The sequence below is a fragment of the Onychostruthus taczanowskii genome, unplaced genomic scaffold, assembly GCF_017590055.1.
Source record: "Onychostruthus taczanowskii isolate IOZ18803 unplaced genomic scaffold, ASM1759005v1 scaffold22, whole genome shotgun sequence".
In the NCBI taxonomy this organism is placed as follows: domain Eukaryota; kingdom Metazoa; phylum Chordata; class Aves; order Passeriformes; family Passeridae; genus Onychostruthus; species Onychostruthus taczanowskii.
In genome coordinates, this window is record NW_024499462.1 from 4,111,293 (window position 1) to 4,139,233 (window position 27,941).

Consider the following 27,941-nt stretch of genomic DNA (forward strand, 5'->3'; position numbering starts at 1 on the left):
GTCACTTTTGACTGTAGCAAATGTGAAATTTACCTGTAAGTCTTTTGTACCCTCATGCATTCTTTGTGATTTTAACCCTAACAAGTATTTCTTCCTAATAATCACAGGAAGCATTTTGTACAGAGGTCAGTTGAGCATGAATCCTCAAGAGCATGAATCTGTGTTTGTAGAGATGTAAGAATTGTCTATCATCTCCAGTAGACAGTGTCTAGTCCTCTCTTCTCAAGTGCGAAATAGGCCTGTTTTTGCATTTTGAAATTGTACATAATGTCATTAATCACTGTAAATTAAGAACAAAACCAAACATGCTCTGAAAAACTCAGCAAATACTGCAGAGAACCTTCTGAGATTCATCGTTTAGCTCTACCATTGAGCGATTAGGAAATCAGAAGTTGTTGAATAAGAACTGAACATGAATTTCACTAATAATCACCCTTGAGAAGGCTTCCTAGGGGGGAAAAAAAAAGATATACAGAAAATAGAATTACCATTTAGAAAATAGTTCAGCATGTCTATAAACAGTTTGCAGCTCTAGTTTAAGTATATTCCCCATGTTGACAGGCTCAACCAGTTCCAGAAGAGATTGTCAAAAAAATCCTTGGAAACAAAGCAACATTCAGTCCCATTGTCACTGTGGAGCCAAGAAGAAGGAAATTCCATAAGCCAATAACCATGACAATTCCTGTGCCACCTCCATCAGGGGAAGGAGTAACCAACGGGTACAAAGGAGACACGACTCCCAGCCTTCGACTCCTATGTAGCATTACAGGTTAGAGAAAATCCTGCTCTTTGCCAAGGTTTCTGTGGCAGCAGCTTTATGCTCACTCTCACAACTCCTGCAATCCAGTAAGGGAACCTTGGTGTGCTGGACCACTGGGGCTCAGATCAGCTCTCCTGAGCAAAGCCAGCTGAGGTTATTTCCAAGGCTCCTACCAGTTCCCTGAGCTTTGTATCTGGTCCCATTGTAAAAGAGCTCTCCCAACACATGTTGAATTTCAGTCTTGAAGAATTTCAGTCTTAGTTATTAAACATGCTTGTCAGTAAAAACAGCTTGCAGAAGTAATTCTGTCCTAGCTGATATCAAGGGGGGGTTGCTGTTGACTTACAGATATGCTCTTTTCTTACATCTTTGTTTTTTGTTGTGTGACATGTGATGCCATGAGGCATTGTTGATGCGACAGGATAACATGGAACTCAGCTGATGGAAAACGTTAATGTCTAGGTTCTTTTTCTGCATGTGGAGACAGAGATATTCTTTATGCAGTCTGTGTGTGCTTGGTGTTTGAAAGGAACTCTCCCTGGTGTGTGTTTGCACAGGAGGCACTTCGCCCGCGCAGTGGGAGGATATCACGGGCACCACGCCGCTGACGTTTTCCAACGACTGTGTCTCCTTCACCACCAATGTTTCTGCCAGGTATGGGAGTAGATCTTGGGAGCTGCACCTCAGGGATGCCCTCCCTTCACCATGCCTGGCTGGGAGGTTGTGTTCTGGCTTTCTGGAAGCCTTTCACAAGGCTGGTGAAGCGGTGATGGCCCAGGTGCTGCTTTGTCACTGCCCATCAGCGTCCCACACACCAAGCTCTGGCCTGGCTGTGACAGGGGCTCCTGGCAGGCACACAGCCTGTTCCTCTGAAGGAGGCCATGCCACACAGGGCTTTGCTTTTTCTGTAAACGGCAACAGAGACAAAGCTCAAAATATTCGTCCCATTAAAAAAAAAAAAAAGGTGGGGGGGGATTAATAAAAATGCATTTGTTCAAAAATTTAAAGGTGTTTAATTTCTGGCTGTGGGTTTATATTAAATTGCTGTCACAAAAATACAATTTGCAAAAAATGATGAGTTGAAATTAATCTTGATGGGCTTCATGGACTTACATGCTGGTTGAGGGCATGTAACAGGATCTGTACAAATCACATATCCTAGCAAAGAAAATTCATGGTATAGGAGGTAGAGAGTTTATCAATCAGTAAATGACATTGCAACTATAAAAATCTTTTTATAAAGAGAGAGAATTGCTGGAAAACCAAACAGATCAGGGCTGAAATATTGTGGGAAAGACTGATACAAAGTATAAATTATATGTCATTTGTATCACACTTGTCTTCAAACTCTTAATCATAAGATGAGAAAATAACAATATAGCACATGTCTCTGGAGGCTTCACCATGGGCATATTTGTTTCAGCCTGAATGGGAGATGTGATTTTGCTCTGTGTGTTATAAAGGTGTTTGTTTTAGCAAATCAAATGTATAGTGAAGCATCAGCACATTACAGGAAATTCAAGATCACATGAAATTCAATTTCCTCACTTTGGCTTCAAATGAGCCTTAGTTATGATAGTTTATGATAGTTTTATGAGACACCAGTGTGAAAAGGGTTAGATAGGTATGTCAGCATTTCATTGCCAGGTATTCCTGTTTCTGGATGGTTAAACCTGTACTGAGAGTAGAGGGAAAATTACAGCTCTGGCAATTCTGCAAGGACAGTACCCATGCAAAGTGACCAAGGATACAGGACACAGTTTCTCTTTAAGCCTTAAACAATTGTTGGAGCATAATGAAAAGTTGATTTAATGGTTTACTTTTTCCCACTCAGATTTTGGCTCGCAGACTGCCACCAAGTACTAGAGACTGTTGGGCTGGCAACACAGCTCTATAGAGAATTAATATGCGTTCCTTATATGGCAAAGTTTGTGATATTTGCCAAAATGAATGACCCCGTGGAATCCAATTTGCGCTGCTTCTGCATGACTGACGACAAAGTGGACAAAACCTTGGAGCAACAAGAGAACTTTGAGGAAGTTGCCAGAAGCAAAGACATTGAGGTACATTCCTTGCAGCTGGCTTCCTCCTTGTAGGTGGGCAGCGTGTTTTCCAAGTAGCAGCAGCTCCTGCAAAAGCCACAACAGGCCCTGTTAAATAAAGGTTCACAGCAAAGGCATGGCATGAAAATTTTCAAAAGAACAAAAAAACAGGATGAGACTGGAGGAGCATGAGGACTTGCCCTCACTCTGCTGTCAAGTAACCCTGGCTGGGCTTTGCAGACAGGGAATTCCTTCTCGCTGGCCCTGCAGGCACGGAGGCATGAGTAGGACTGGCTTGTGGTGAAATCACAGTCACTACCTTAATATTTCTTGAAGAAAATTACACACTCTTACTTTAGAAAAGCCAGTCAGGTGGCTCATGGTTTTCCAAACTGCCTGTACTCATAATACCTTGCCATAATGCACGGTGATATTCCAATTTGTTGTTGAATGTAACCAAGTGGGGGCTTAGGTTAAACTCAGGAATGAAGTTGAGGGAAATCATGATGTTTATATGCATGAATCTACTATTAAAAGAGGTTTTATTGACATTTATTTCTTGCTTTGATAGGTTCTTGAAGGAAAACCTATTTATGTTGATTGCTATGGAAATCTGGCCCCTTTGACTAAAGGAGGACAGCAGCTTGTTTTTAATTTTTATGCTTTCAAAGAAAACAGACTGCCATTCTCTATCAAGGTAAATTAAAAGCTAAATAAATGATCCTGTTGCTTTCCTCCCTTCCCACAATCCCTCTTCCCTTTTTCAGCCCTACAGGACTAACTTGCCCCTGGGATGTAGGTGTAGCTCTTTAATATGTGAATAACATGGAGAGGACACTTTGCTTGAAGCCGCAGCAGAGCTGCTGGCAGATCTGGGAGCAGAATACCCATGAAATGGATTCACAACCTCTTCCTAAAACCATGTCTCAAATTGGAGCCCCCACATATTTACCAGTAGGTCACAATTTCTGAGAGACTAAGCAGAGGAGACGCGTTCAATAACACCCTGCACTGCAGAGCAGCCTTCAGAAGGTGTGTGCAGACTGTTCTTCTCTAACAGGCCAGGAATGGTGCTCGCTTCCCTTACCCTTGGCACAGCTGCCCTGCTGCTGGAGAGGTTGTTAAGCATTTTGGTAAACACAAGAGCAAAACATGGCAGAATACAATGAAGTGAGCAGACAGTGCCTGTCAGTAGCATCCCAGTACAAAACCTTCAGGTTGGAGTCACTCAGCACCTTGTCTTGCTTGGATTTGCCATCAGGGAGCTTCAGGCTGACCTAAAACTCTTTCACAGTAACACATTTTCTCCTTCAGCACCTCAGGCTGAGCTCCAGCTTGGTATTATTAGTCTTTATACACTAGAAAGCTCCTTGTAGAAAGAAACTGAGAACTGTTCCAGAAACCTCCTCTAGGACTCTGAATTACTACACATTACTATGCTGAAGCAAATTTTCTTTTCCAGGTAAGGGACACCAGCCAGGAACCCTGTGGTCGATTATCATTTTTGAAAGAACCAAAGACTACAAAAGGACTGCCACAAACAGCTGTTTGCAACTTGAATATCACTCTGCCAGCACACAAAAAGGTATTTGTTTGGAAAAGTAAACATTTTTCTTAGGATTGGGTTGGATTTGGTTTTGTTCCTTTAGTTTTTGTCTCTCTCTTTTTTTTTTTTTTTTTTTTTATTTCCTGCTAGTCATAAAGAAACCTTGTGAACTGTCAGTAATGAGAACGCTTTCAAATATGATAAAGGCTTTTAAAATGTATGTTTTATTGGTTTCTTGTATGTAGAATGCTTTTAAAGTCTCCTGTTACTGTGGTGTCAAGTTCCTATAATTTTTACAATTCTGTTTACAGCTCATGCTTCAGCCTGCAAGTCATAGATTTATGCTTTCAGTAATGTCACGTGTTTATTTGCATTGGATGTAAGATTTTTTTTTTCTTTTGTGTTGACATTTTGGATTTGCTTTGCCTTATAAATCAGCTTGCATTTTGTGCTCCCAATTTGGTCCTTTTCATATCCTGATATTCTTTTCCCTGCTGTCCATTATAATATTCCTTGTCTCTGCAATGCATCTTGGGACCAAAAGGAAACAGAGTCAGATCAAGATGATGAGGTAATATACACACTGTCTTCTGTTTTTATTTCCTTCAGATTTAGTGAAGAAAAGTAGTATGTTATAGAAAAAAACAAACAACTATTTCTAGTGGTGGCTTTGAAATGATACCTACAGAAAAATAACCATATCCTAAACTTCTGATAGGCTGTTGTGTAGAGCTGCACAAATGTGGGAAATCCCATTATTATAAATTACAAAATTAAACCAAGCACTGAATAAAAGCAGTCTAAAATGTAATTATTTTTCTTCTGAAAAAGGACATATTTATGACTATCAGACCAAGACAAATTTTGGAAAAATCAAGAAGAGCTTAGTGGGTAATATTTTACCTCTTGGACTAACACTGTCATTGCTATGGTAACTTGTATTTCTGAGAAGGAAGAAGGTACTGCTGAGGCCACAATAGTGGCCTTTAATATCTTACCTCTGTAAAGAAACTGGATTCTTCAAAAAAAAGTAAACCAGCCAAGAGCAATTTCTAAATATTGTGTTCAAATCTATTTTCAAATGAACCTCAGATATTTGCAGCATAAAAACCCACTGTTTCATGGAAACTGCAACATTAGATTGTCAGAAAACTGAGTGGGTTTTACTCATTAGAGGTAGAGATGAGATCATCTTGTAAAGGAAACTACACAGGTGTTTCCAATTTACCTAGCAGCAATTTTTTTCCTCTTCCTCGTGGCAAATAAATAGCAGTTGTCACCTGCTGGTTAGAGTAGCTAAAAAAAACCCCAAATAATGCAACCCAAAACATTCATTACATGTTAAAAAATAATAATAGAAAAAACATTACCTCCACAGAATTTGCTCCCAATGAGCTATTATGTAGTGAAAATAATAGTTCTCTTTCTGAACAAATTGCATTTTTAGCCACATATGCAAGTGAGTTTATCTCTGAAGGACTATTGATGTTAAAGACACCACACTAGCAGCTGTCGCGCTGAACACAGCAACTTATGAGGCAATTTGTTACTTAACAAGAGTAGTCTGCTTTCTAATCCACATCTTTGCATTTTGTGCATATTAAAAAATCCCCTCCCATGCCTTTTTTTGTCCTTAATGTATTCACTTTAAAGCCAGTTGTACATCGTGGTGTGTGTGCTTTCGGGACAAGCTAATCTGGGGGGGAATAATCGGTCACTCACTCTTATGAATGTTTTGTCTGTACCTGTAGTCTTCTGTGTTGACCTCCTGTTTCTAGCCAAAGGTGGTTTATTTTGCAGAGAATGAACAGTATCACACCATTTCTAGTAGTGTGAAGCAGTGTATTAAGTGATAATGCCATAAGACAGCATGGAGATGCTTTAAGGCAGGATAATGAGCTGCTTCTGCTGTCTCAGCTCTTCTACCTCACAAGCAGAGGAATGAACCTGAGGGCTCACTTTAGGGTGGCAGTCCCTCCCTGCTTGCTCCAGGAGGGTGGTCACTCACAGCAGGTTTCCTGCAGCCCCGCTTCCTGCTCGGCAGTGCCTGGCACTCATCACTCGGCACCCAGGAGCAGAGGCTGGCTCTGCCCCCTCCCTGCCTGCTCGCCCAAATTCGGCTTCAGCATGCCATCCTGAAGCTGAATGGAAGCACCCATTCTCCCTGGTGGGGTTGTGTGCCACGAAAAGCAGCCCATCCTGCTGAGGTTTGGTCTGTTCAGACGAGGGCAGTGATTCCCAGGGCCCTGAATGCTGCTGTGTTTTGTTGCAGACGGAGAAAGCTGACCGGCGCCAGAACTTCGTCTCCCTTGCTTTACGTAAGCGCTACAGCTATCTGACTGAGCCTGGAATGAGTGAGTTGCTCTTACCAAAGTACTAAACCATGTAGATGTGATTGTTCATAAGAAGAGACATTTTTTCTATAAACGTTGTATTTGGTGTCATTCTGGGGGAAAAAAAAAAAAAGAGAAAAGGAAAAAAAAAAAGCTGTCTAAAAATTCCTGGATGGTCTGTGAACTCGTGTGTTGTGAGAGCTTGAAGAATCCTGACTGGCAAATTATGTGTGTTAATTAAGAAAAATATAACAGTTTTTAAAAATGCAATGAAGTTCCAGAGTAGGAGGATTGCAAATGGCTTTCGAAAAGAGTCTCTTCCTCTCCCCTTTGAGACATCAGAGAAAGGTGCTATAGAACGGAATGTTACACAAAAATTCAGAAAGCCACTCAGATAAGCACTTAAATGTTTAGATGCTTAGCCAAAATAGACTCTCTCATGTTTTGTATTTTCCCTCTTCTTTCTCCTCCCCTTCCCTTTTTCCTCTGTTCCCTGCAGATGCTTTTTACTCCCTGGCACCACACATTGCTTCTTCCTAAACATGTGTTCCCCTTGACCAGACCTGTGGCATTCCTTTCCTCCCCAGTTAAATACAAAAATGTATTTGGCTTAGCTTTTCTTCCTCACTTCTCCTAAGGTCAACTGCTATTGTTCCCCATTTCCAGGCTTTTTCTTGCCTTTTTTCCCCCCACTTTTGACTTCTCAGTTGCTACCCTGCAACAGACCCTTTGATATAATTCCATAAAATCCATAGACAAACTTCATCAGGTCTTGGGAGCTCCCACTGGATGGCTGCTGCCTAATTATCCTATAAGATCTGTGGCTTCTTTGGATCAGATGTGCTCCAGAATATGTTACACTTCTCAGGCCGGGAAGAAGACTCCAAGCATATAACATCTGAAGAAGCTATCAGATCTGCTGAGACATCTTGATGGACTGTTAAGGTATTGTCACAGGCTTGATGGGAACTTAGCGAGAGGGAAAAGAAAATTGCTGGAAAGAAGGTTGATGACTGTGTATATCGCTCACAATGAATTTTCCCCCCCCTCACTGGGAGGGAAGAAAAAAGTCTTATTTATTCACCAAAGGCCCATTAAGTCTCATTTGCAAAAATTGGCAGATTTTTTAGCTCTTCAGCTGCAAAAAGGAGCACAGAAGCAGCATCTTAAATGTCCCTGAATCTGTGGTTTGACAGGCAAAAAAGAAGTGAGGAGGGCAGCCTGTGGTGTGCTTGCCTTGCTGGTCAGTTGTGACAGACCAGCTCGTGATGGTGCAGTGGGGTGGGGTTCCAGTGAAGACATGTCCTAACACTAACTACTGAACAGTTATTAGTTATTTTCAGAATCATTTTGGGGTTTCTGTCTTGAACTCAAGACTTTATGAACTTCTGGTGAATGTTAGCAGCTACTGCTAATTAAATCTTCATAATAAATAATAGTATTTATAGTATCTTCATAATAGTTGATTTAATGAAGTACATTTTGGGGGTTTTATTATGATGGGGAGAGAGAAGTGTATTTCCACTTTAAAATATTTTAGTAAGGAAAATGGGCATTTCTGGATTTAGTCTGTGCCAGTCAGGCCTAGTACTCAAGCTCTCTTCAACCGAAATGTTTTTGTGAAGTATCACCAGCCATCCACACTGACTTCTGGGCTTTGATTGGCTTCTATAGGACCAGCACATTTCTCCTTGAAAGATATGGACCTGTGGTGCACTGAATATTCACTATTCTATAGGAGTGTGTGTGCTGCAACAGTTCAGTCTTAGCCTTGTTGAGCTTCTTTCACTGTGAGTTACTGTCTGTCTATAAGACAGATCAAGCAGGTTTGACAAATTATTAGTGTAACTTCAGAGAAAGGTATGTTGAATAAGTTCTTTGGATATTTTAGCTCAATTTCTAATTCTGACTTTAAAGAAAAAAAAAATTCCTCAAAGTTTCGTTCAGTGTCAACTCTCTGAATGTTATTGCTGTATCAGAAGATATGTTTGTGTAATGGGATTCCCAGAAATACTTTCTGACATGAGTGCCTCCTGTGATGCAAAATGTGGTTGATGATGATTCTGTTCAAAATGCCTATGAATAAGCTGAGAGTTCTGGGGGATGATAACATTTAACAGGTTTGTCCTCGCTAGGAATTTATTTCATAATCTATTTTTCTTTAACTGCTTTTCTAATGTTACCTTTTGAGAACTGTAAAGTTGAACAGGTCTGTCTTTGAGCTGATACAAGAAATCTCCTCAAAAGGTACCAAGACACTACATCTTGTAGAAAAAGTGTACTCTTCTTTTAATGACCTCTTGTGAAATTATTTTGTAAGGTTTACGTATTTGTGCTTAATACACCATACGAAATGTATTAATCTGTGTGCTCGTTCTGACATGACATTTGTGCATGAATAAAAACTGATTCAGTTGCTTTGCCTGCTCACAACTATCATACATCATACTTGCCATATTTCATTTACGACATATGCTTCTTAAAATCATTTCATGAAAAGTTTTACTTTACTGTTTACCAGACAAAAGGAATATTGCATGAGAAACAAATGCATATGTTCCTTTCTTTCTTTCTTTCTTTTTTTTATTTTTTTTTTTAGTATTGACTCAGAAAAGCTCTTGCTCTTATTGGCTTTGTGAGTGTGAAGCATATCCGAATTGTGCATGGAAGATATAGATTTGAATTTATTCCAGTTGCTTCACAGTTTGCACATCAATTGCCTGTCACTTAAAGGAATTTTGGTTTCTGCATGAAATAGTTCTGAAGTGGTTTAAAAAAATATTTTAGCTACATAATGTCACTTTACGCAAGTTTATATTTTTGTGTAGGATCAAATCTGAACAGAACAACAATAGAAATTATTTAACAGATAATTCTAATAGTTGCACAAAGCAGAGACATACCTAAACAGGCAAAATAAAGCTGATATGAGTATTTCAGAAGTAGCACATCAGAAAGTCAATAGGAAGTAAGAGAAGAAATTTTGATGTGGTTTTATTTTTACCTTATGGATATGGTTTTATTTTTACTTTTTCCTTTTGTGTGTTTTCTGTTCTCCATTGTTTGCAGATTTGGTTGCTATGTGCTTTCTGTCTTCCATTTCATGTTGCTTTTTGGTTTGGACCAGTTATCAGTATATGGCTCGTTCCTAATTTTTTTCTTTTCTTTTTTAAATCTTCTTTTGCCTCTTTCATCCCAACTCATGCAAACAATTGTACTTGCTTTTTGTAATATTACAACGTTTACTGACCAATTTTCTTCTCTGGTCTCTCTGTTTTTCAACCATTTTTGTTGATTTTTATGTTTGATTTTAATTTAACAATTTAAGAAACAGTTGAACGGAGTGCAGGAGCAACAAGATCCCTACCTGCTACTTACTCATACAAGCCATTCTTTTCAACACGGCCCTATCAGTCATGGACAACAGCTCCAATTACAGTGCCTGGGCAAACCAAATCAGGCTTCACTTCCTTATCAAGCTCTTCCTCTAACACTCCTACAGCTTCCCCATTAAAATCAATATGGTCTGTTTCTTCTACTTCTCCAATCAAATCCACATTAGGAGCTTCTACCACGTCTTCAGTTAAATCTGTTAGTGATGTAGCATCTCCGATTAGATCCTTTCGGACAATCTCTTCGCCAATAAAAACTGTGGTCTCGCAGCCTCCCTACAACATGCAGGTTACTTCAGGCTCTTTCATCAGAGCTCCCGCAGTCACAGAAGCTGCCAGTCTCAAAGGGCTGGCCTCCACTACCACATTCCCCTCTCGGACATCTCCAGTGACTACAGCAGGATCTCTCTTGGAGAGATCATCCATAACCATGACGCCTCCAGCATCCCCCAAATCCAACATTAACATGTACTCTTCAAGCTTGCCACTTAAATCGGTCATCACATCAGCATCTTCACTTTTATCGTCCCCTCTAAAGTCAGTGGTGTCACCTGCTAAGTCAGCAGTTGATGCCGTTTCATCCACTAAAGTCATGATGGCCTCGTCTCTCTCGTCGCCAGCAAAACATGTAGCTGGGCACACAGATGTACCATTGCTCAATGGGTCTGTGTCACCTCTGAAATACCCATCTTCTGCCAACTTAATAAATGGATCCAAAGCTGCAGGTGTTTTTCAAGACAAGATCTCTGCAGCTGCACATTCTGCAACTTGCGCTGCTAACGCAGTTGCTGACACGGCTGAGAGAGTGTTTTCAACAGCTACAACAATGTCATTTTCTCCACTCAGGTCATTTGTGTCTTCAGCACCATCAGCTTTCCAGTCAATGAGAACTCCTCCTGCAGGTGCTTTGTACACAGCCCTTGGGTCAATATCTGCAACTACCTCATCAGTAACTTCATCAACAATAACAGTGCCAGTATATTCTGTAGTCAATGTTTTGTCTGAACCAGCATTAAAGAAGCTCCCAGAGTCGTCTTCACTTACAAAATCAGCCGCTGCGCTACTGTCACCTATTAAAACATTGACTACAGAGGCGCGCACGCAGCCTACCTTTACTCGAACTTCATCGCCAATAAAATCATCCTTGTTTTTAGCACCCTCTGCTCTCAAATTGTCCACACCATCTTCCTTATCCTCCAGTCAGGAGATACTGAAAGATGTTGCTGAAATGAAAGAGGATCTGATAAGAATGACTGCAATATTGCAGACAGATGTCGCAGAGGACAAGCCGTTCCAACCTGACATACCAAAAGAGGGTAGAATTGATGATGAAGAGCCCTTTAAAATTGTTGAGAAAGTAAAAGAGGACTTAGTAAAAGTTAGTGAGATTCTGAAAAAGGATGTGTGTTTAGAAAGTAAAGGGTCGGCTAAAGTACCCAAAAGTGATCAAGGACACCTGTCTGAGGATGACTGGGTAGAGTTCAGTACAGAGGAGATTGATGAAGCGAGACAGCAAGCTTTGACAAGCCCTCCTGTATCTGTTCCAGAGAAGGTCCAAATTAAAACTAAAACCATGTCGGAAAAGGATTATAGCTTGTCAAAAGTTATTGATTACTTAGCAAATGATATCGGTAGCAGTTCATTAACAAACATAAAGTACAAGTTTGAAGAGGGGAAAAAAGAAGGTGAAGAGAGACAAAAGCGCATTTTAAAACCAGCCATCGCTTTGCAGGAACATAAACTTAAAATGCCTCCAGCCTCCATGAGGCCTTCAACATCGGAAAAGGAGTTATGTAAAATTGCAGACTCCTTTTTTGGAACAGACACTATTTTAGAGTCTCCAGATGACTTTTCTCAACACGATCAAGATAAAAGTCCCTTGTCTGACAGTGGCTTTGAAACGAGGAGTGAAAAGACACCTTCTGCCCCACAAAGTGCTGAAAGCACAGGGCCAAAACCACTTTTCCACGATGTGCCCATCCCTCCCGTCATTACAGAAACAAGAACTGAAGTAGTTCATGTCATCCGCAGCTACGAGCCGTCTTCGGAAGATATTCCAGAGCAGAAGGCAGAGGAGCTGCCAGCCTCAAAACCTTCCCCTACGTTTATGGAGCTGGAGCAAAAACCTTCTGGGTCCATTAAAGAGAAGGTCAAAGCTTTTCAAATGAAAGCCAGTGGCAGTGAAGAGGACAACCATAAGTGCGTCCTTAGTAAAGGTGTCCGAGTAAAAGAAGAAACTCATATCACTACCACGACTAGGATGGTTTATCATAAACCTCCATGCACAGAAAGTACCTCTGAAAGAATTGAGGAAACAATGTCTGTTCATGACATAATGAAAGCCTTTCAGTCTGGACGTGACCCTTCCAAAGAACTGGCAGGTCTGTTTGAACATAAATCATCAGTAACGTCCGATGTTAGCAAGTCTGCTGAAACCTCACCACAACATGCAGAGAAGGACAGCAAAATGAAACCCAAACTGGAGCGAATAATAGAGGTCCATATTGAACAAGGTAATCAGGCTGAACCTACTGAAGTCATTATTAGAGAAACAAAAAAGCATCCAGAAAAAGAAATGTATGTATATCAGAAAGACTTACCTCGGGGAGATATTAACTTAAAAGAGTTGGAAAAACATGATGCTTTTCCTTGTTCAGAGGAACAAGGTCAGCAAGAAGAAGAGGAGCTCACGGCCGAAGAGTCACTTCCTTCTTATCTGGAATCCTCTAGAGTTAACACTCCCGTGTCCCAGGAAGAAGACAGTCGCCCTAGTTCTGCTCAACTCATGTCTGATGACTCTTACAAAACACTGAAGCTTTTGAGTCAGCACTCAATAGAATACCATGATGATGAGTTGTCAGAACTAAGAGGGGAGTCTTACAGGTTTGCTGAGAAAATGCTTCTTTCAGAAAAGCTAGATGTGTCTCATTCTGATACTGAGGAGTCAGTTACTGACCATGCTCTACCCCTTAGTGCAGAGTTACAGGGGACTGATAAACGATGCAGAGAAAAAGTAGCTACTGCCCCCAAAAAAGAGATTCTCTCCAAAATCTATAAAGATGTATCTGAAAATGGTGTAGGTAAAATGTCTAAGGAGGATCATTATGATAAAGTGACAGTGTTACACTACACTGGAGATGTTAGTAGTCACAAACATGCAATGTGGATGCGCTTTACTGAGGACAGATTAGACAGAGGTAGAGAAAAGTTGATATATGAAGACAGGGTGGACAGGACTGTTAAAGAGGCAGAAGAAAAACTGACTGAAGTATCCCAGTTTTTTCGGGATAAAACAGAGAAGTTGAATGATGAGCTACAGTCTCCAGAGAAAAAGCAGCATAAAAAAAATGGCAAGGAAGTACATTCTAGCCAGAGCTCTGCCAGCAGCAGCCCCGAGAAAGTTCTGCTCTCTGAATTGCCATCATCTGGGGATGAATGGAGTAAGGTGAAGCAGTATGCACAGGATGGGAAGTGCTTTCCCAAGGTGGATGAGAGGAAAGCATCCAGTTTGCCCAGCAGTCCTGAAAAAAGGATATATGTGCAACCTGCAGAGGACTCTAAACGAACTATGGAACACAAAGGAAGTGCTCAGCAGACTGGAGTGCCTGAGACTGGGTTTCAGCTGAAGCAATCAAAGCTCAGTTCCATTAGGCTTAAATTTGAGCAAGGTATAAGTCCCAGAAGTAAGGACGTAACTCAAGAAGAAAAAAAGCTGGATGGTCAGTCTAAAATTCCAGTAAAAAAATTGCAAGAAAGTAAGTTACCAGTGTATCAGTCCTATTCAAGAGAGAAACACGCAAAGCAAATAGAGGTCATTGATGGGAGCACAGCTTTACAGAAAGAGGTGAAAATAGAGGAAGACCTCGTTCCCGGTAAAGGGAAAGCTGTGGAAGACTCTCGTGCTTCGGACACACAAAGAGCTGAGATGAGGAAAGGCGTGCCAGAATGCATCTCAGAACCACGGGCAAAAGACCTGGCGTATGGCTCAGACTCAACAACGAAGGGACACTGGGACAAAAAAATCTATAGGACGTGGGAAAGTCCTGGAACTTCTAACCATAAAACACAGAAGGAAAAGCTTTCACATGTGCTGGTTCCAGATACAGTAAAAGAAAACCATGTTGATCATGCTGAATCTAAAACTGACCAAAAAAGTGAATTTATCACTGTGACAGAGCACAAAGTGGCCTCAAATGGAATCCATTCAGAAGAAGTGAAGGAACTGACTGTAAAATCCCCTTCAAAAAGGGTTTTATACAGAGAATTTGTTGTCAGGGAGGGGGAACGTAATGGTGAAGTGGCTGATAAAATATCCAAAAGGAAAGAAGAAATTGCTGTGTCCCATATTCCAGTCAGAATTGTTGAGGAGAAGAGAGCCGTGCTTGATGGTGTCTATGAACTTTCAGCTAAAGTATCCCAATCAGCTGTGATTCAGGAGAAAGTTGAAAGACAGATTGATTATGTGGAAGATGAAAAAATAAAGCATTCAGAAATCAGAAAAGTTACCAAGCAGCAGAGCTCAATAGGTCTAAGTCCTCCTGCTGAGGAAACAGAGCTATCCCCTAGCAAATCACCAGATTCTTTAGAATGTAGCCCAGGAAAGGAATTTCCTTCAAGTGACACAGCTGACCCCGGTGCCAGTGATTATTTGAATAAAGTTGCACCACTAGTGAGCACTGAGGGAGTAAAAGAAATTAAGACCTTACCTGTTTATGTCAGTTTTGTTCAAGTAGGAAAGCAATATGAGAAAGAGGTGCAACAAGGCAGTATTAAAAAAATTGTCAGTCAGGAAAGTAAGACAGTACAAGAGACGAGGGGGACATTTTACACAGCTAGGCAGCAAAAACAACCTCCTTCTCCACAAGGTAGTCCAGAAGATGACACACTAGAACAAGTGTCCTTTATAGACAGCTCTGGTAAAAGCCCCTTAACACCAGAAACACCGAGTTCAGAGGAAGTGAGTTACGAGTTTACATCTAAAACACCTGACTCACTAATAGCTTATATCCCAGGCAAGCCCAGCCCTATACCTGAGGTGTCTGAGGAGTCAGAGGAGGAAGCAGAGGCTAAGTCAACATCTGTGAAACAGGCAGAGGTTGAGGAACCACAGATTGACAAAACATTACCTAGTCTTATAAATAAGGACTCTAACAAAAGACCCAAAGGTAACAGAGTTGCCTATATTGAATTCCCTCCTCCTCCACCACTGGATGCAGATCAAGGTGAATCAGAAAAGAAGCCTCATTATTCCACTGAGAGCGAAATGGAGATGACGGAAGTGAACTTGCAAGATGAACATGACAAGTGCCAGCTGGCTGAACCTGTCATCAGAGTACAGCCACCTTCTCCTGTGCCACCGGGAGCAGATGTCAGTGACTCCAGTGATGATGAATCCCTCTATCAACCCGTTCCACTTAAAAAGTATACATTCAAACTGAAAGAGCTGGAAGATGACCCGAAAGAGACCTCAAAACCCAAGGCCCCTGAAAAGATTGAGAAACAGAAAGAGTTAGGACATCCCACTTCTGGGAAACCCAGTGAGTTTGACACTGGGCTTGATTCACCCCAGAATGATGTAGTGCAAAATGGGAGTAACAATGACCAGTCTGTCACAGAGTGTTCCATAGCAACCACTGCAGAATTCTCCCATGATACCGATGCGACAGAGATTGACTCTCTTGACGGTTATGATTTGCAAGATGAAGATGATGGTTTAACTGAGAGTGATTCTAAACTTGCAGGTCCGGCAGTTGAAACCAAAAAGGACGTATGGACTACAGAAGGCATTCTAAAGCAGACTGATCGCTGCTTTAGCCAGAGTAAGCTTGAAGTCATTGAGGAGGAAGGCAAGGTAGGCCCTGAAGAAGACAAGACACCTTCAAAAGGTCCATCTTCGGACAAAGCTGGAGATAAGAGCGATAAGAAGTCAGGGGCACAGTTTTTCTCTTTGGAAGGCAGACACCCTGACAGGACTGTATTTCCTGACTCGTATTTCAGTTACAAAGTAGACGAAGAATTTGCAACACCTTTCAAAACTGTGGCCACCAAGAGTCTAGATTTTGACCCGTGGTCGAATAACCGAGGTGACGATGAAGTGTTTGAGACTAAGTCAAGGGATGATGAGGCTAAGCCATTTGGTCTGGCAGTGGAAGACAGATCTCAAGCAACAACACCTGACACAACACCAGCCAGAACTCCAACAGATGAGAGTACGCCAACTAGCGAGCCCAACCCCTTCCCATTTCATGAGGGGAAGATGTTTGAGATGACTCGCAGTGGTGCAATTGACATGAGCAAGAGGGATTTTGTTGAAGAAAGACTCCAATTTTTTCAGATTGGTGAGCATACTTCTGAAGGGAAGTCAGGGGACAAGGGGGAAGGGGATAAAAGTACAGTCACTGCCATCACACAGCCACAGGCAGGGGACAGCACTGTAGAAACAAACCTAGAGATACCAGTAGAAACAACAGCAGTTGAAAATAAGCCCGGCACCCAGGCCAGTGGAGATTGCATGGAACAAACCCTTGGTAGTAACTCACTGGAGAAATCATCGGCAGCTGTAAACGCTTCCAAAGTTGATCCCAAATTGCGCACACCAATTAAAATGGGAATTTCTGCTTCCACCATGACTCTGAAGAAAGATGGCCCTGGCGAAGTGACAGATAAGATAGAAGCTGTGATGCCAAGTGGTGAGGGATTAGAAAATGAAACTGTAGCAGTGATTGCAAGTTCAGCTTCTAGCCAGACGAGCTGTAGGCAAACAGAAAACACTGATTTTCCAAAAGATAATTTTAATAACAACAACAATTTGGATTCATCTGCTGTCCCTACAGATGATATTACCTGTAATGTAGTGCTAAAAGAACATTTGGAACCGAAATGTTCCCTCCAGAAAGCTAATCAAGCGAAAAGCACTTCAGGAAAAGGTACAGGGACAACACAAGGACACAGAGTAAGAGATAAGCAAAAGCCACATGGAGAGCAGCAAAAGTCAACAGAGTTGGTAGGAGCTAGAGGAAAATCAAAGCTTCCTGTAAAGGCCAGCTCAGTAAAACAAGTCTTTTCCCAAAATAACCTCCAAAGCAATACAGGGAGTAAAGCGAAAGAGGCTAGTAAGCCTGACAAAGCAAAACAAAGTAATTCTTCTCCCTGTCTAGAAGCAAGGTCTAGGATTCCTGTAAAAAACACACATAGGAGTAATCTAGCTAAAAGAACTCCAGCCCTGCCAAAACAAGAGCAGGTAGAGAAAGAAAAACCAAAACAACTTCCTTCTAAATTACCAGTAAAGGTAAGATCTACCTCCGTCACCATGACAACAGTTAAAGTAAAGAAAAACCAGCTTAGGGAGGTATGTAAACATTCTATTGAATATTTTAAGGGAATTAGTGGTGAGACATTAAAGCTTGTGGATCGTCTTTCTGATGAAGAGAAAAAGATGCAGTCAGAGGTCTCTGATGATGAAGAAGACAGTACATCAAGGAACACATCCTTATCAGAAGCTACTCAAGTTTACCTGCCTTCCATTACACCGAAGTCTGCTAGAGACATGAGAACAGAGGCAGCATCTATAAAATCAAAGATTGAAAAGGCCGACAGTGAGAGGAGGAGGAGTAAGAGGACTGGTGAGAATGAAGGCAGTCAGGTTTCTGGAGCTCTCATGGCTCACCTCGTGGAGATCAAGCCTAGTTTGTAAAACTTTCAACTTGTTGATCCTAGTGCATGAACTGTTGTGATTGCCTGTGGAGTGACTTAACTGTAGTTTTCATTCTGTCATTGTCATCTGTATGTGCTGTCTTATTCTCTTTTTTCTTCCTTCAAACAAATTCTGTACTGTAGAAAGCTAGTGAAGCATGCCAAAGACATTCATGTAACTCAGAAATTGATGTAACTCAGAAATTGAAAGATGTCTTTTGTGACAGTATATTTGTTCTGTCAAAGTAGAGAAAATAGACAATAATCTGGCCTTGGTGGTTTTCACCAGTAATTGAACAACTTGTCTACAGTCTACCAGCTAGATTGTCAGCATGTTTGGTTTCATTACACGACATCATGTAGTTTTACATTTTGGCTTTACACAGGTGAAAATCTAAAAGCTGTGAAAAAATTTTGTTTTGTAGGTTATTAGGTCACACAACCATTCTAGTAGACAATATAAGCACTGTCAACTTAGTCAATTAAAGCTATTATTTATAATAAACTATTATCCAGTATTGTGGTTTTCTGTGCAAAACCTTTTTAATTGAGAAATTGTAAATCACAGGTCCACAGAGTCCATGTGAACGGACAGATATAAGGATGGCAATTGTAGCTGATCACCTAGGACTTAGCTGGACAGGTAAGTTTTCCTGCTTTAATATTGAAATCAGTTTTTGCTATTGCATTTTTAGGTATTCTTTTACCAGAAGACGCAGCAAGACTGCATCAGGCTCTCCCAGATTCACGGCCAGGCCAGCTTCCCAAAACATGCAGTGTATTGCTGGGCAGAGAGGCCTAATAGGAAATTATTCCTTGATCTTTCAGTAAATCAAAGAGAAAGAGAAAGCAGCTGAATGGCTTTCCCCTATGGGTGTTCTCCCAAGGAGCTGAGAGGCTATACCTGCCTGGGCTCAGGGCTGCTCCTGGGGTATTTCCTGTCCCTGGATTGCAGTTTTCCCCAAGCCCTGGTTGCAGGGAGCCCAGCAGCCAGGCAAGTCATTGCTGGAGGCTCTTCCCACCTGTGGCCCCCTGTGTTGGTGGGCAGAGCTCCCCTCCTGGGCTCACAGCTGCAGCAGCCAGCTCTGCCAGGGCTCAGGTGACAACAGCACCAGTGCTGAGCTGCACAGGGTGCTCCCAGGGGAACAACAATCAGAGGAAATTAACAGAGTTTATAAATTAGCAGTGATGAGGCAGTCTCCAGGGAGGGCTTTTTCATCATGTTTAAGTGGCTTACTGAGTAGAAGTGTGATACTTGCTCCCAGAGATGACTGAAATTCAAAATGATGTCTTAAGAAATTAAAGTATGGGGATATAATGCCATATTCATTGTTATCTGTAAAGTTTGTGTCGGGGAGTTTTATTAATGTCTCTGTGACCTATGAAAGTTAGTTTTTTTTAAGCTTGACAAGACAACTGAGGGATTTGTGCTTTCTTTGGTGTTTTTGGGTTTGTTTTCTTTTCTCGCTTGCTTTTTTTGTCTTTATAGAACTGGCAAGAGAACTGAATTTTTCTGTGGATGAAATAAATCAAATCCGAGTAGAAAATCCAAATTCTCTTATTGCTCAAAGCTTCATGTTATTAAAAAAATGGGTTACCAGAGATGGGAAAAATGCTACAAGTAAGTTCAAGTAGTTATTTTTGTTGTTCATAAGTTATAACTCATTTAATCTATTGCCAAGTTGAAGAAAACATTATGAATGTCCATCACAAACCATCAATGCAAAAACAAGTTTCAGTTACATTTTTACCAGGAGTCAGAAATACGTCATATTTATTCATTATATATGCAGAAGGAAATTATCTGTTGTCCATATCTGTAATTGATGGAACAGGTAATGAACTTGAGCACCAGTAAAGAAAATAATAGGGAAAACTTTCCAATAGCAAGGAATGTAGAACATGGAAATGACTGCCTGGAAAATGTAGGTAGTCTCACAGTATTGCAGGTCATAGGAAAAGACTATACTTCTTCCTATGAGAAACGATGGAGACACTGATTCTGTGCTGATGATTCTGGGTTTATCTGTACATTTCACTGGAATTGCTCAAACTGAAAGAGAGGGGTTGATTTTTGTGAGGTGTCAGTGGTGCTCGTTACCCTTCTCTGATCCACAAACTCCCACACACCGTTTCAGTCTCCTTTGATCTCTTTCACTGTAGAAGTGATTTCCAGTATTACTGTGCTCTCACAACAGGATTATTGTAAATGAGATTTCATGAATAGCCTTATATGCATTATTGCCTACATGACTGCCTATTCTGCCTCAAAACAAAATGGTAAAAGGATTTTTTACTCTCCCTTTACACTCCAGTAAAAGGATATTTTGTATCAGTAGTAAGTAAATATGTTCTTTAAGAACTATCTGACCTTATTCTTTGTGCCTTTTGTGTTGTAATATAATTATACTTGGAGAAAGTGTAGACTCTTAATAGATGTGTATCTTGAATAAGTAGGCAGCTGAATGACTGCTCAGACAAGTGCTAGGGTTTTCTAGAACCAAAGGCATTGGGACATAACAGCAATTTGTAAGTAATGCAGAGTGAATGTAATTGAGAAAAATGATCACACAGTTCTGCAATGCTGAACCTTTTTCTGATGTGGTTTGTTGGTTGTTTTTTTTTTTTGTTTTGTTTTTTTTTTCAGCTGATGCCTTAACTTCTGTATTGACAAAAATTAATCGAATAGATATCGTGACCCTGTTGGAAGGACCAATATTTGATTATGGAAATATTTCAGGCACCAGAAGTTTTGCAGATGAAAATAACGTATTTCATGATCCCATTGATGGTAATTGAATTCTGTGGTCATATTTAATTCAGTGGCATGTCCAATAATCCAATAATGTTGTATAAACTAAACTTTAAAGAAAGATTGTAAGTTCTACAGGAACAATAATTTAAAATGTGTAAAGGGGTTTTCCTCTCCTAAAGCATGATACAATAGAATCATAGAATATCCTCAGCTGGAAGGGACCTGTGAAGATCATCAAGTCCAGCTCCTGTCCCTGCACAGGACAGCCCCAGGAATCACACCGTGTGCCTGAGAGTGTTGTCCAAACACATCTTGAACTCTGGCAGGCTTGGTGCTGTGACCACTCGTCTGTTCCAGTGCCTGACTGCCCTCTGGGTGAAAATCTTCTTCCCAATATCCAGCCTAAACCTCCCCTGACACAGCTTCCTGCTGGCTCATGTTCAACTTCCCATCACCAGGGCCCCCAGGTCCCTTTCCACGGGACTGCTCCAGCCTCCCATTCCCCAGCCTGTACACACAGCCAGGGTTGCCCCATGCCAGGTGCAGAACCCTGCACTTGTCTTTGTTAAACTTGCATGGCTGCTGATTGCCCAGCCCTCCCTGCCTTGGAGGTGTCCACAGCTGCTCCCAGTTTCCTATCATCAGCACACTTCCTTAGTACACCTTCATTTATGGGGATATGGAGCTTGCACATTAATATCTCAAACACCAAGTGCAGAGTCCCACAAATGTGTGCCCGAGTAAACACTGCTTCCCACCAGCCTCGGTGTCACTTCACAAGACCAAGCTTTTCTCCTGCAACACTTGTCCTTTGAGGCTTGCCCATGTCTATTTTTTATGTACTTGGTATTTAATGCTTGAGAATTTACCTGGAAATATGTGTATTCTTTGGCTTCTTGTCTAGATATGTAGTAGTAAAAATTCTTAAAGAAAAAAAAAAAAAAAAAAGGAAGGACAAGGGGAAAAAAGTGCCTAGTATTTGCATGGAATAAATTAATGTGCAATTTACTACCAAGCTTCTTTGAGACCTGTGGACATCAATTGCTTTATGATTTTCACTTGGACCATTCCTCCAATGACAGTAGAAAAATAAGAAAATGGTTCTTTAGTGCATGAGTGAATATCTTTTTCAGTCTGCTAATAGGTAAAGTTGTGTAATAATTTCCTCATGGAAGCTGTATCAACTGAAAGCAGAACTGTGCAGGTTAAATTTGTGTCAGATTAAAACCAAAAATGAAATTCTCCTTGTAAAACAAAATGTCTGTGAAAGTGCTTATTATTTATCAGTATATTGAAGATGCTAAATGTTGACTTTTTCTTGTTTCAAATGTTAGATAACAGGCACTGGATTATTACTTTGATTTTATTGACTTGTATTATAAATAGCTCCTTAAATAAGATTTTTTTTTGTAAGTAGCATTTCTTTTGTTTTTTTTTGTAATTTGTTCAATTATGTTTTGGCTTTCTCTGTATTTTAGTAAGATTTTTTTTTTTTTCCTTCAGAGCATATGAGCTCAGTGTACCTCCATTATTGAGCAGCATTGCTGGTCATTGAATCATTGCACTACAGAAATAGTTTTCTGTTGACATTTTAAGAAAGTTGCTCTTGAAATGTTGCTTGAGCCTTTTAATAGTAGCATCAATGTTTTTATGAAAAAAGCGCTTCTCTGCAGCTGCTTTGTGTCTCTCCTCTTCTCTGAACCTTCCTCAAGCTTCCTTTCCTCACCAAGACCAGACCTCCTTTGTCTTTCTCTCGGCTGGTTCAGGAGACAAAGCCCCAAGCCCTGTTGATGCACCTCCCCTTGCAGGCAGCACAATGTCCAGTTAACCCCACAGCATGTGTTTTTCCTTTCCTAGGTTGCTCCACCTCATTTGCCAGAATGCGAACTTAAGGTTTTGTTGCCATTTTTTTATGTATATATTCAGTTTAATCCTTCTGTATGGGTTTTTTTTAATGTTTTCATCAATTTTTCTTTTCTCTTTATTTGATCAGTGTATCTGATTGTACCAATGTCACCAAGATCACCTCAATCTTCAAGATCACCAAGATCTCCTTACTCACCACAGTCCTCTCACCCAAATAACTTCACTGTACCTGAAATATTCATATAGCTCTCCCTTGTTTGTTCTTTTATCCCTTTGTTAACTTCCTTACTTTAGTTTTTTGTCCTGCTGTGTGTTTAGATCTGCTATGTTTTAGTATCCTCATTAGGATCCATTTCTGTTCTTCATTCCTCAACTAGTCCATTCTTGTACTCTGTGGTTAAATTGGAGGTATATGCTAGTAACACTGTATTTCTGGTATTGTGTATTTTTATATAAAAGCATATTAAAAATGTGGACCTGTTTTAGAAAGAATACCTACTGACCAAAAAGTGGCTGTCCTATGTTATGATCTGCTGCTGTCTTTAAAATCTGTTCGTTAAACTTCCAAATTAAAAAAAATAAATAAATAAAAACTTGGAAATAAAGATTCACACAATATGACTGCAAGAGATTGTCTTGTGTGTAAAGGGACAACCACCCTTGTCCACATTTGATTTATTGCATGCCCATAAGACAATCTGCTATAGCTTGGAAATGTTTAAAATGGCTGCACAAGCAATTGCTGAAAACTTTACAGACTATTCAAAAACTAGTCAGAAGTACTGGCTTCACTGTAATGTTCACTGGCCGTACTCATTCTTTGTTCCATCTCTTTAGGACAAAGTAACAAAATCTATCAGAACTGCACTGGTTCTTATACACCTGCACCTCCTTGTGTGTTTCATACTTTACGTAACCCATGAATCATTTGGCATTTGCTTACTTGTTGCTCCACGTTTCATCCCAGTCAGTCCAAATGTGCTGTCTTCCTTAGGTTATCCCTCCGTCCAAGTGGAACTGGAAACTCCCACTGGGTTGCGCTTTGTGCCGCCCAGCTCTTTGCACCAGGACGATTTCCTTAGCGACACCTCTAGCCTAGAGTCACCCCTTAGAACTCCCAGTAGACTGAGTGACGTGTTAGTGACCTCCCAGGGACACGTAGATGGTACAGAAGCAGCACCACCCGTGGTGACTGAAGAGGACACTTCCCTGGATGACAGCAAAGTTGATTTCTCAGTGCCTAGAGAAGGAACACCTAAAGATATTTCCGTAGGCGAGAGCCAGTTGGAGGAAGTGGACCTTAAAGATTTTCCGCGGTATCTCGGTAGTTATGGGATATCCAAAGATGCTAAACAAAGGCAGAGTGAAGAGACTAGTAAAAGAGGAGTGAGGACTGAACAGCCTGAGAGAGAAAAGTCTGGTACTGATGAGGAGATGACGGCAGAAAAATTTAAGTCTCTGTTTGAGGACATTCACCTGGAAGAAGGAGCTGAGTCTGAGGAGATGACGGAAGAAAGAGTATGGTCAATTCTTAAAGGTGTTCAACAAGCAGAACGCGAAATGTCTTCAATTACAGGTTGGCAGCCTGACTCCTCCAGCGTCTCCGAGGCTCCGACGTCGGGGCGCAGGATAGGCGGCAGCCTGCTGGATCGCTTGGACGAGAGGTGAGCACCCCTGGGCTGCAGTGTGCGTGTCAGCAGGCTGCCCACGGCCACCGGCAGCACTGCACGGGCTGCTCTTCTCCCTGAGAACATCTCTGTATGCCTGTGTATACATTTAAAAGAAAAGCTTGATTTGGCCTCAGGTGTATTTGTCTTTAAAAATGTGTGTTTGTCAGGTTTCATTCTTGATATAGGCATTTGGGAAGTATTTCATATTATCTTTAGCAGGTAATGTTTATTTTCACGTTTTTTATCTTGTGTATCTCTATTTCTAATTCATCTCAGTGGTGCATAGATATAGCTGGAATCAAGAACATTATCTGAAACCAGGATACTACATCACTCTTATTTTTGAGCACCTTTATAGCAGTTGTCCTTTCCATTTGCATCTCTTTGCCTTCCCTCAGATAATTGTTACTTTTCCCATAAGCCAATTTTTGAATTGTCACTTTTTATAACACTTCCTTCAAGCGTATTACCTCATACTAATTTACTAGACTTTTCAAAACACGAGTTATGAGGCATAAGAAGGTAAGGATGGTGGTACCAAACCCGCCCAGTCCTGTGTGTTGTCTCCCAGCAGTGGCTGCAAGGAAGCAGAGGGGATCGTGCTGCACTCTCCCAAGCTCCACCACTTATCTTTGGCATAATGACCTGCTGAGAGGAATGCTTTCTATATATTTATCCTCAGTGCATTTCTCTTGTACGAGCTTTTCCAGCCTGCCCTTTCAGCATTGAATTGATGTGTTGTGCTGTTCAGCCCTACTGGTGCCCACTGGGCAAGGGGTTCCTGTGATCACCAATTGAAGGAGCCAGGTCTGCAGGAGCTATAAATCAGCACAGAATGTTTATCTGCGCAGTGGTCATTTGTCTGCCAGCAGTTTACATCCTCTGCATCTTTGACTCAGGATGTTTTAAGGCTCAAGGTAGCATTAGATACTCTCTTATCAAGTCTGGTGGGAATTTGGTCATTGATTTCAGCAAATTCAGTGTCTTTCAATACTGTAAAGCACTTGAACTGCTACCAATGTGGTTCCTATTGTTAAACAAGTGTTGTTATTCTGCATTTTATATTGTGTTAAATTAGTGAAATAGATCACTTCTGGAAGTAAAAGGGCTTCCTTAAGAAGATAGCAATTTCTAGCTGGATGAATTAATTTTGCTGTCTTTTGTAAGAGTTTTGCCAGCAAACACCTGGCATATTTTCATATGTCAGCATTACAGACTCATGGTTTTTAACAGAAAGTGAGCAAAAATACAAAGGAAAAGAAAACTGTTTATCAGAAGTGCAGGTGGAACCTCTCCATATGTAATCTGACACAAAATTCTGGTCAGCTTTCCATCTTTTAGTAGCCTTCCTTGCCTTTGGCTCTGCATATTATTGAGACTCTGCAGTAGCTAAGGACTTATTTGCAGATTTTTTAAAAGGCAAGACCTATCTGGAGTACAGATATTGTACTTTTTGGGGAAAAATAACTGGTAATTTCATGGCACCAGATACTTTCATCACCTCTTTGATTAGAGAACAGTTTAAAAATAAGTGCCTCAAGGCTTTAGCTCATGATTATACAAGAGAATTGGTAGGTTTTGTCTATTTTTTTTCTCATTTTGCTTCCCTCCACCAAGTGGAAGGAGATTAACATAAAGCATTTGGTCTTGTTTCCAGTGTCCACCGTATTTTCATTGCTTCTGAAATGATGCCATGATGCAGAAGACAAGGCTGTTAAATAGATTGATGTCTGCAAGTGGAGTCTAAAATTTTACTGTTCTCTGTGTGAAATGTATGGGCTCAGGCTGAAGGCTCAGTAAGAGGCTTGGTGCTCTGCCCTTGTGCCTGTGATTTAAGCCCCGAACAGCTATCTATTGCTTTCTCTTTTTCTTGTAGTTCGGACCAATGTCGGGATTCTGTTACCTCATATGTCAAAGGAGAAGCAGGGAAGCCAGAAACAAATGGAAGCCTATCCGAGTCCACATCAGAGGCAAAAACTAAATCCTACATCCAGGAAGCTTTAAATGATGTGGGAAAACACAGTGACAAAGAAGCCCTGAAAACAAAGTCCCAGATCTCAGCTGGTACTGATGAGCAAACATTATCATCAACAGCATATCAGAAATCTTTGGAAGAGACCAGCAAGCCAACAACAGAAGGCAGCAAAACATCTGTGCCTGTCAGTGTGAAGAAGATGGGCTGGAGTACTTCTGAGGATGGCAAGCCAAGAACAGGCATCCAAGAGGAGGAGGGAGCAGTAATGTCTGAACAGAAGGTACAGTATGTCCTGTAATAATTAACAGTGTGAGGAGTCCCTGTTGCTTGACATATTGGTTGACAATTTTTTTTGTGCAACTTGCAATGTTGTTCGTGACAGGGTTAGGTTTTTTTTTTCCTTATCCTTCTTTATGCCTTTTCAGTTTATTACTGAATTGAGAAAAATGAAATTGAGAAAAATACTGGAAATTTTTATTTGTGTTGTGGATAGAATGGGGTGGAGTCAGGATAGGCAGGGGAGCCAAGAAGGGCTGCCTAATCCCGTCCCTGCCTGGCCCTGAGCCCTGGAAGAGGTTGGAGCAGCTTCTGGGAGCACTGTCCTGCATGGCTGGGGAACAGCCCCTTCCCTGCCATGACATACCACCTATGCAAACAGTGCCAAACAGCTCAGCTGTCCTCCATCTGTTCCCACTGAGGTGTTGCCACTGGTTTCCCTCTCTTCCTTGTGACATTGAAGCAAATTATAGGAGCAAAGAAATATAGGGACCCTTCAGGCTCTATCCTGCTCCTTTTCCCCCAAAACTAACTGCATTTTTTTTCACTCTGTTCATTTGCAGAAAGTTTGATTTTGGGTAATTTTTTTTTTCATGGTCTTGTTCATCCGAACTTCCGAGTTCACGCAGCCAAGACAAATCAAAAGATTCTAAATGTGTAAAGCATTTTTCCAGGTGGTGGTTCTTTCTCCTTAAAATGCTGCCAAGGGGCTCCCCTTCTTTTCTACCTTGCCTGACTCATACACCCTTAACTGCAGAGCCCCAGTTATAAGTTGCTTTCTGAAAATAAAGATTTTGGTAGCTTTCTCAGTTGCTTCTATTTATTTACCATAAGCTTAGAAGGAAAGTTGACTCAAAGAATGGCTTGTAGTCCAGTAGCTGCGTGCACCTCACACCCCAGCAGTGGGAGGATTGCCACAGAATAAACCTCAGGGCCAGCAGGGAACCAGGCTGAAAAGGGGAATTGCAGAGTTTCTTCTACATTCCTCTCTCTGCTGAGATTGTCTTTTCTTGGGTATAATACAAGAGGAGATTAGAACTTTTGGAAGCAGGATATTTCAGTAGAATTGTTTCTACATGATATGGATTTTCTTTTATTGTAGCACAATAAAAATGTTGGCTGTGGTGGGCTGCAGTAAATCATTCAGGTTTAAATTAGTTCGTTTAAAGCTATTATTTTGATTATACAACCAAGAGTTCTTTTATTAGCTGGTAACATAATCAGTTTCAGCAGTTATGCAGCATATGATTGTTATTATCTTGTTATTAGTTCGTGACACAGTAAGATCTTTCCTAATGTTTGCTAATTACTGGAATACTTTAAAAATGTAAAAGCCCTCGCCTTTCTCAAAGGCAGCTGAAGGCAGATGGCAGCGTTCCTCAGTGTTTGCAGGCTTTGGGGCAGAGCTCAGTCTGTGGTGCCATGCTCTGATTAAATGCAGGAGTGAGTGTAGATGCACTGTGACTGTGCTGAGGGTGTGCACTTCCCCCTCTGCATTCCCATCTGTGGGAAGAGAAGTTGTCACCCACTTTTGTGTGCTCTTTACTGTTGGATATCCCATCTGGATTGAGAAGAATAAGCTAGTGCTTTTCTTAGGCGTGCTCTCTGCACTGCTTTTCTTTATTGGTAAAGGC

At 41.0% G+C, this 27,941-nt stretch overlaps 1 protein-coding gene across 6 annotated transcripts in view; it reads left to right on the forward strand.

Moving 5' to 3' along the window:
• ANK3 (ankyrin 3) overlaps positions 1–27,941 on the forward strand; it is a 287,480-nt gene that overhangs the window by 242,266 nt on the left and 17,273 nt on the right. For 3 of the 6 annotated variants that reach the window (XM_041404780.1, XM_041404784.1, XM_041404781.1), the window contains 11 exons: positions 562–769; positions 1,318–1,414; positions 2,595–2,823; positions 3,374–3,499; positions 4,265–4,387; positions 6,621–6,702; positions 18,334–18,408; positions 19,255–19,386; positions 20,413–20,556; positions 23,381–24,050; positions 25,933–26,311. In XM_041404780.1, coding sequence (XP_041260714.1) covers positions 562–769; positions 1,318–1,414; positions 2,595–2,823; positions 3,374–3,499; positions 4,265–4,387; positions 6,621–6,702; positions 18,334–18,408; positions 19,255–19,386; positions 20,413–20,556; positions 23,381–24,050; positions 25,933–26,311 — 2,265 coding nt within the window. Of the gene's footprint in view, positions 1–561; positions 770–1,317; positions 1,415–2,594; positions 2,824–3,373; positions 3,500–4,264; positions 4,388–4,892; positions 4,920–6,620; positions 6,703–10,015; positions 17,696–18,333; positions 18,409–19,254; positions 19,387–20,412; positions 20,557–23,380; positions 24,051–25,932; positions 26,312–27,941 lie in introns of all 6 variants that reach the window. The other 3 variants (XM_041404779.1, XM_041404782.1, XM_041404783.1) reach the window with 3 other exon arrangements.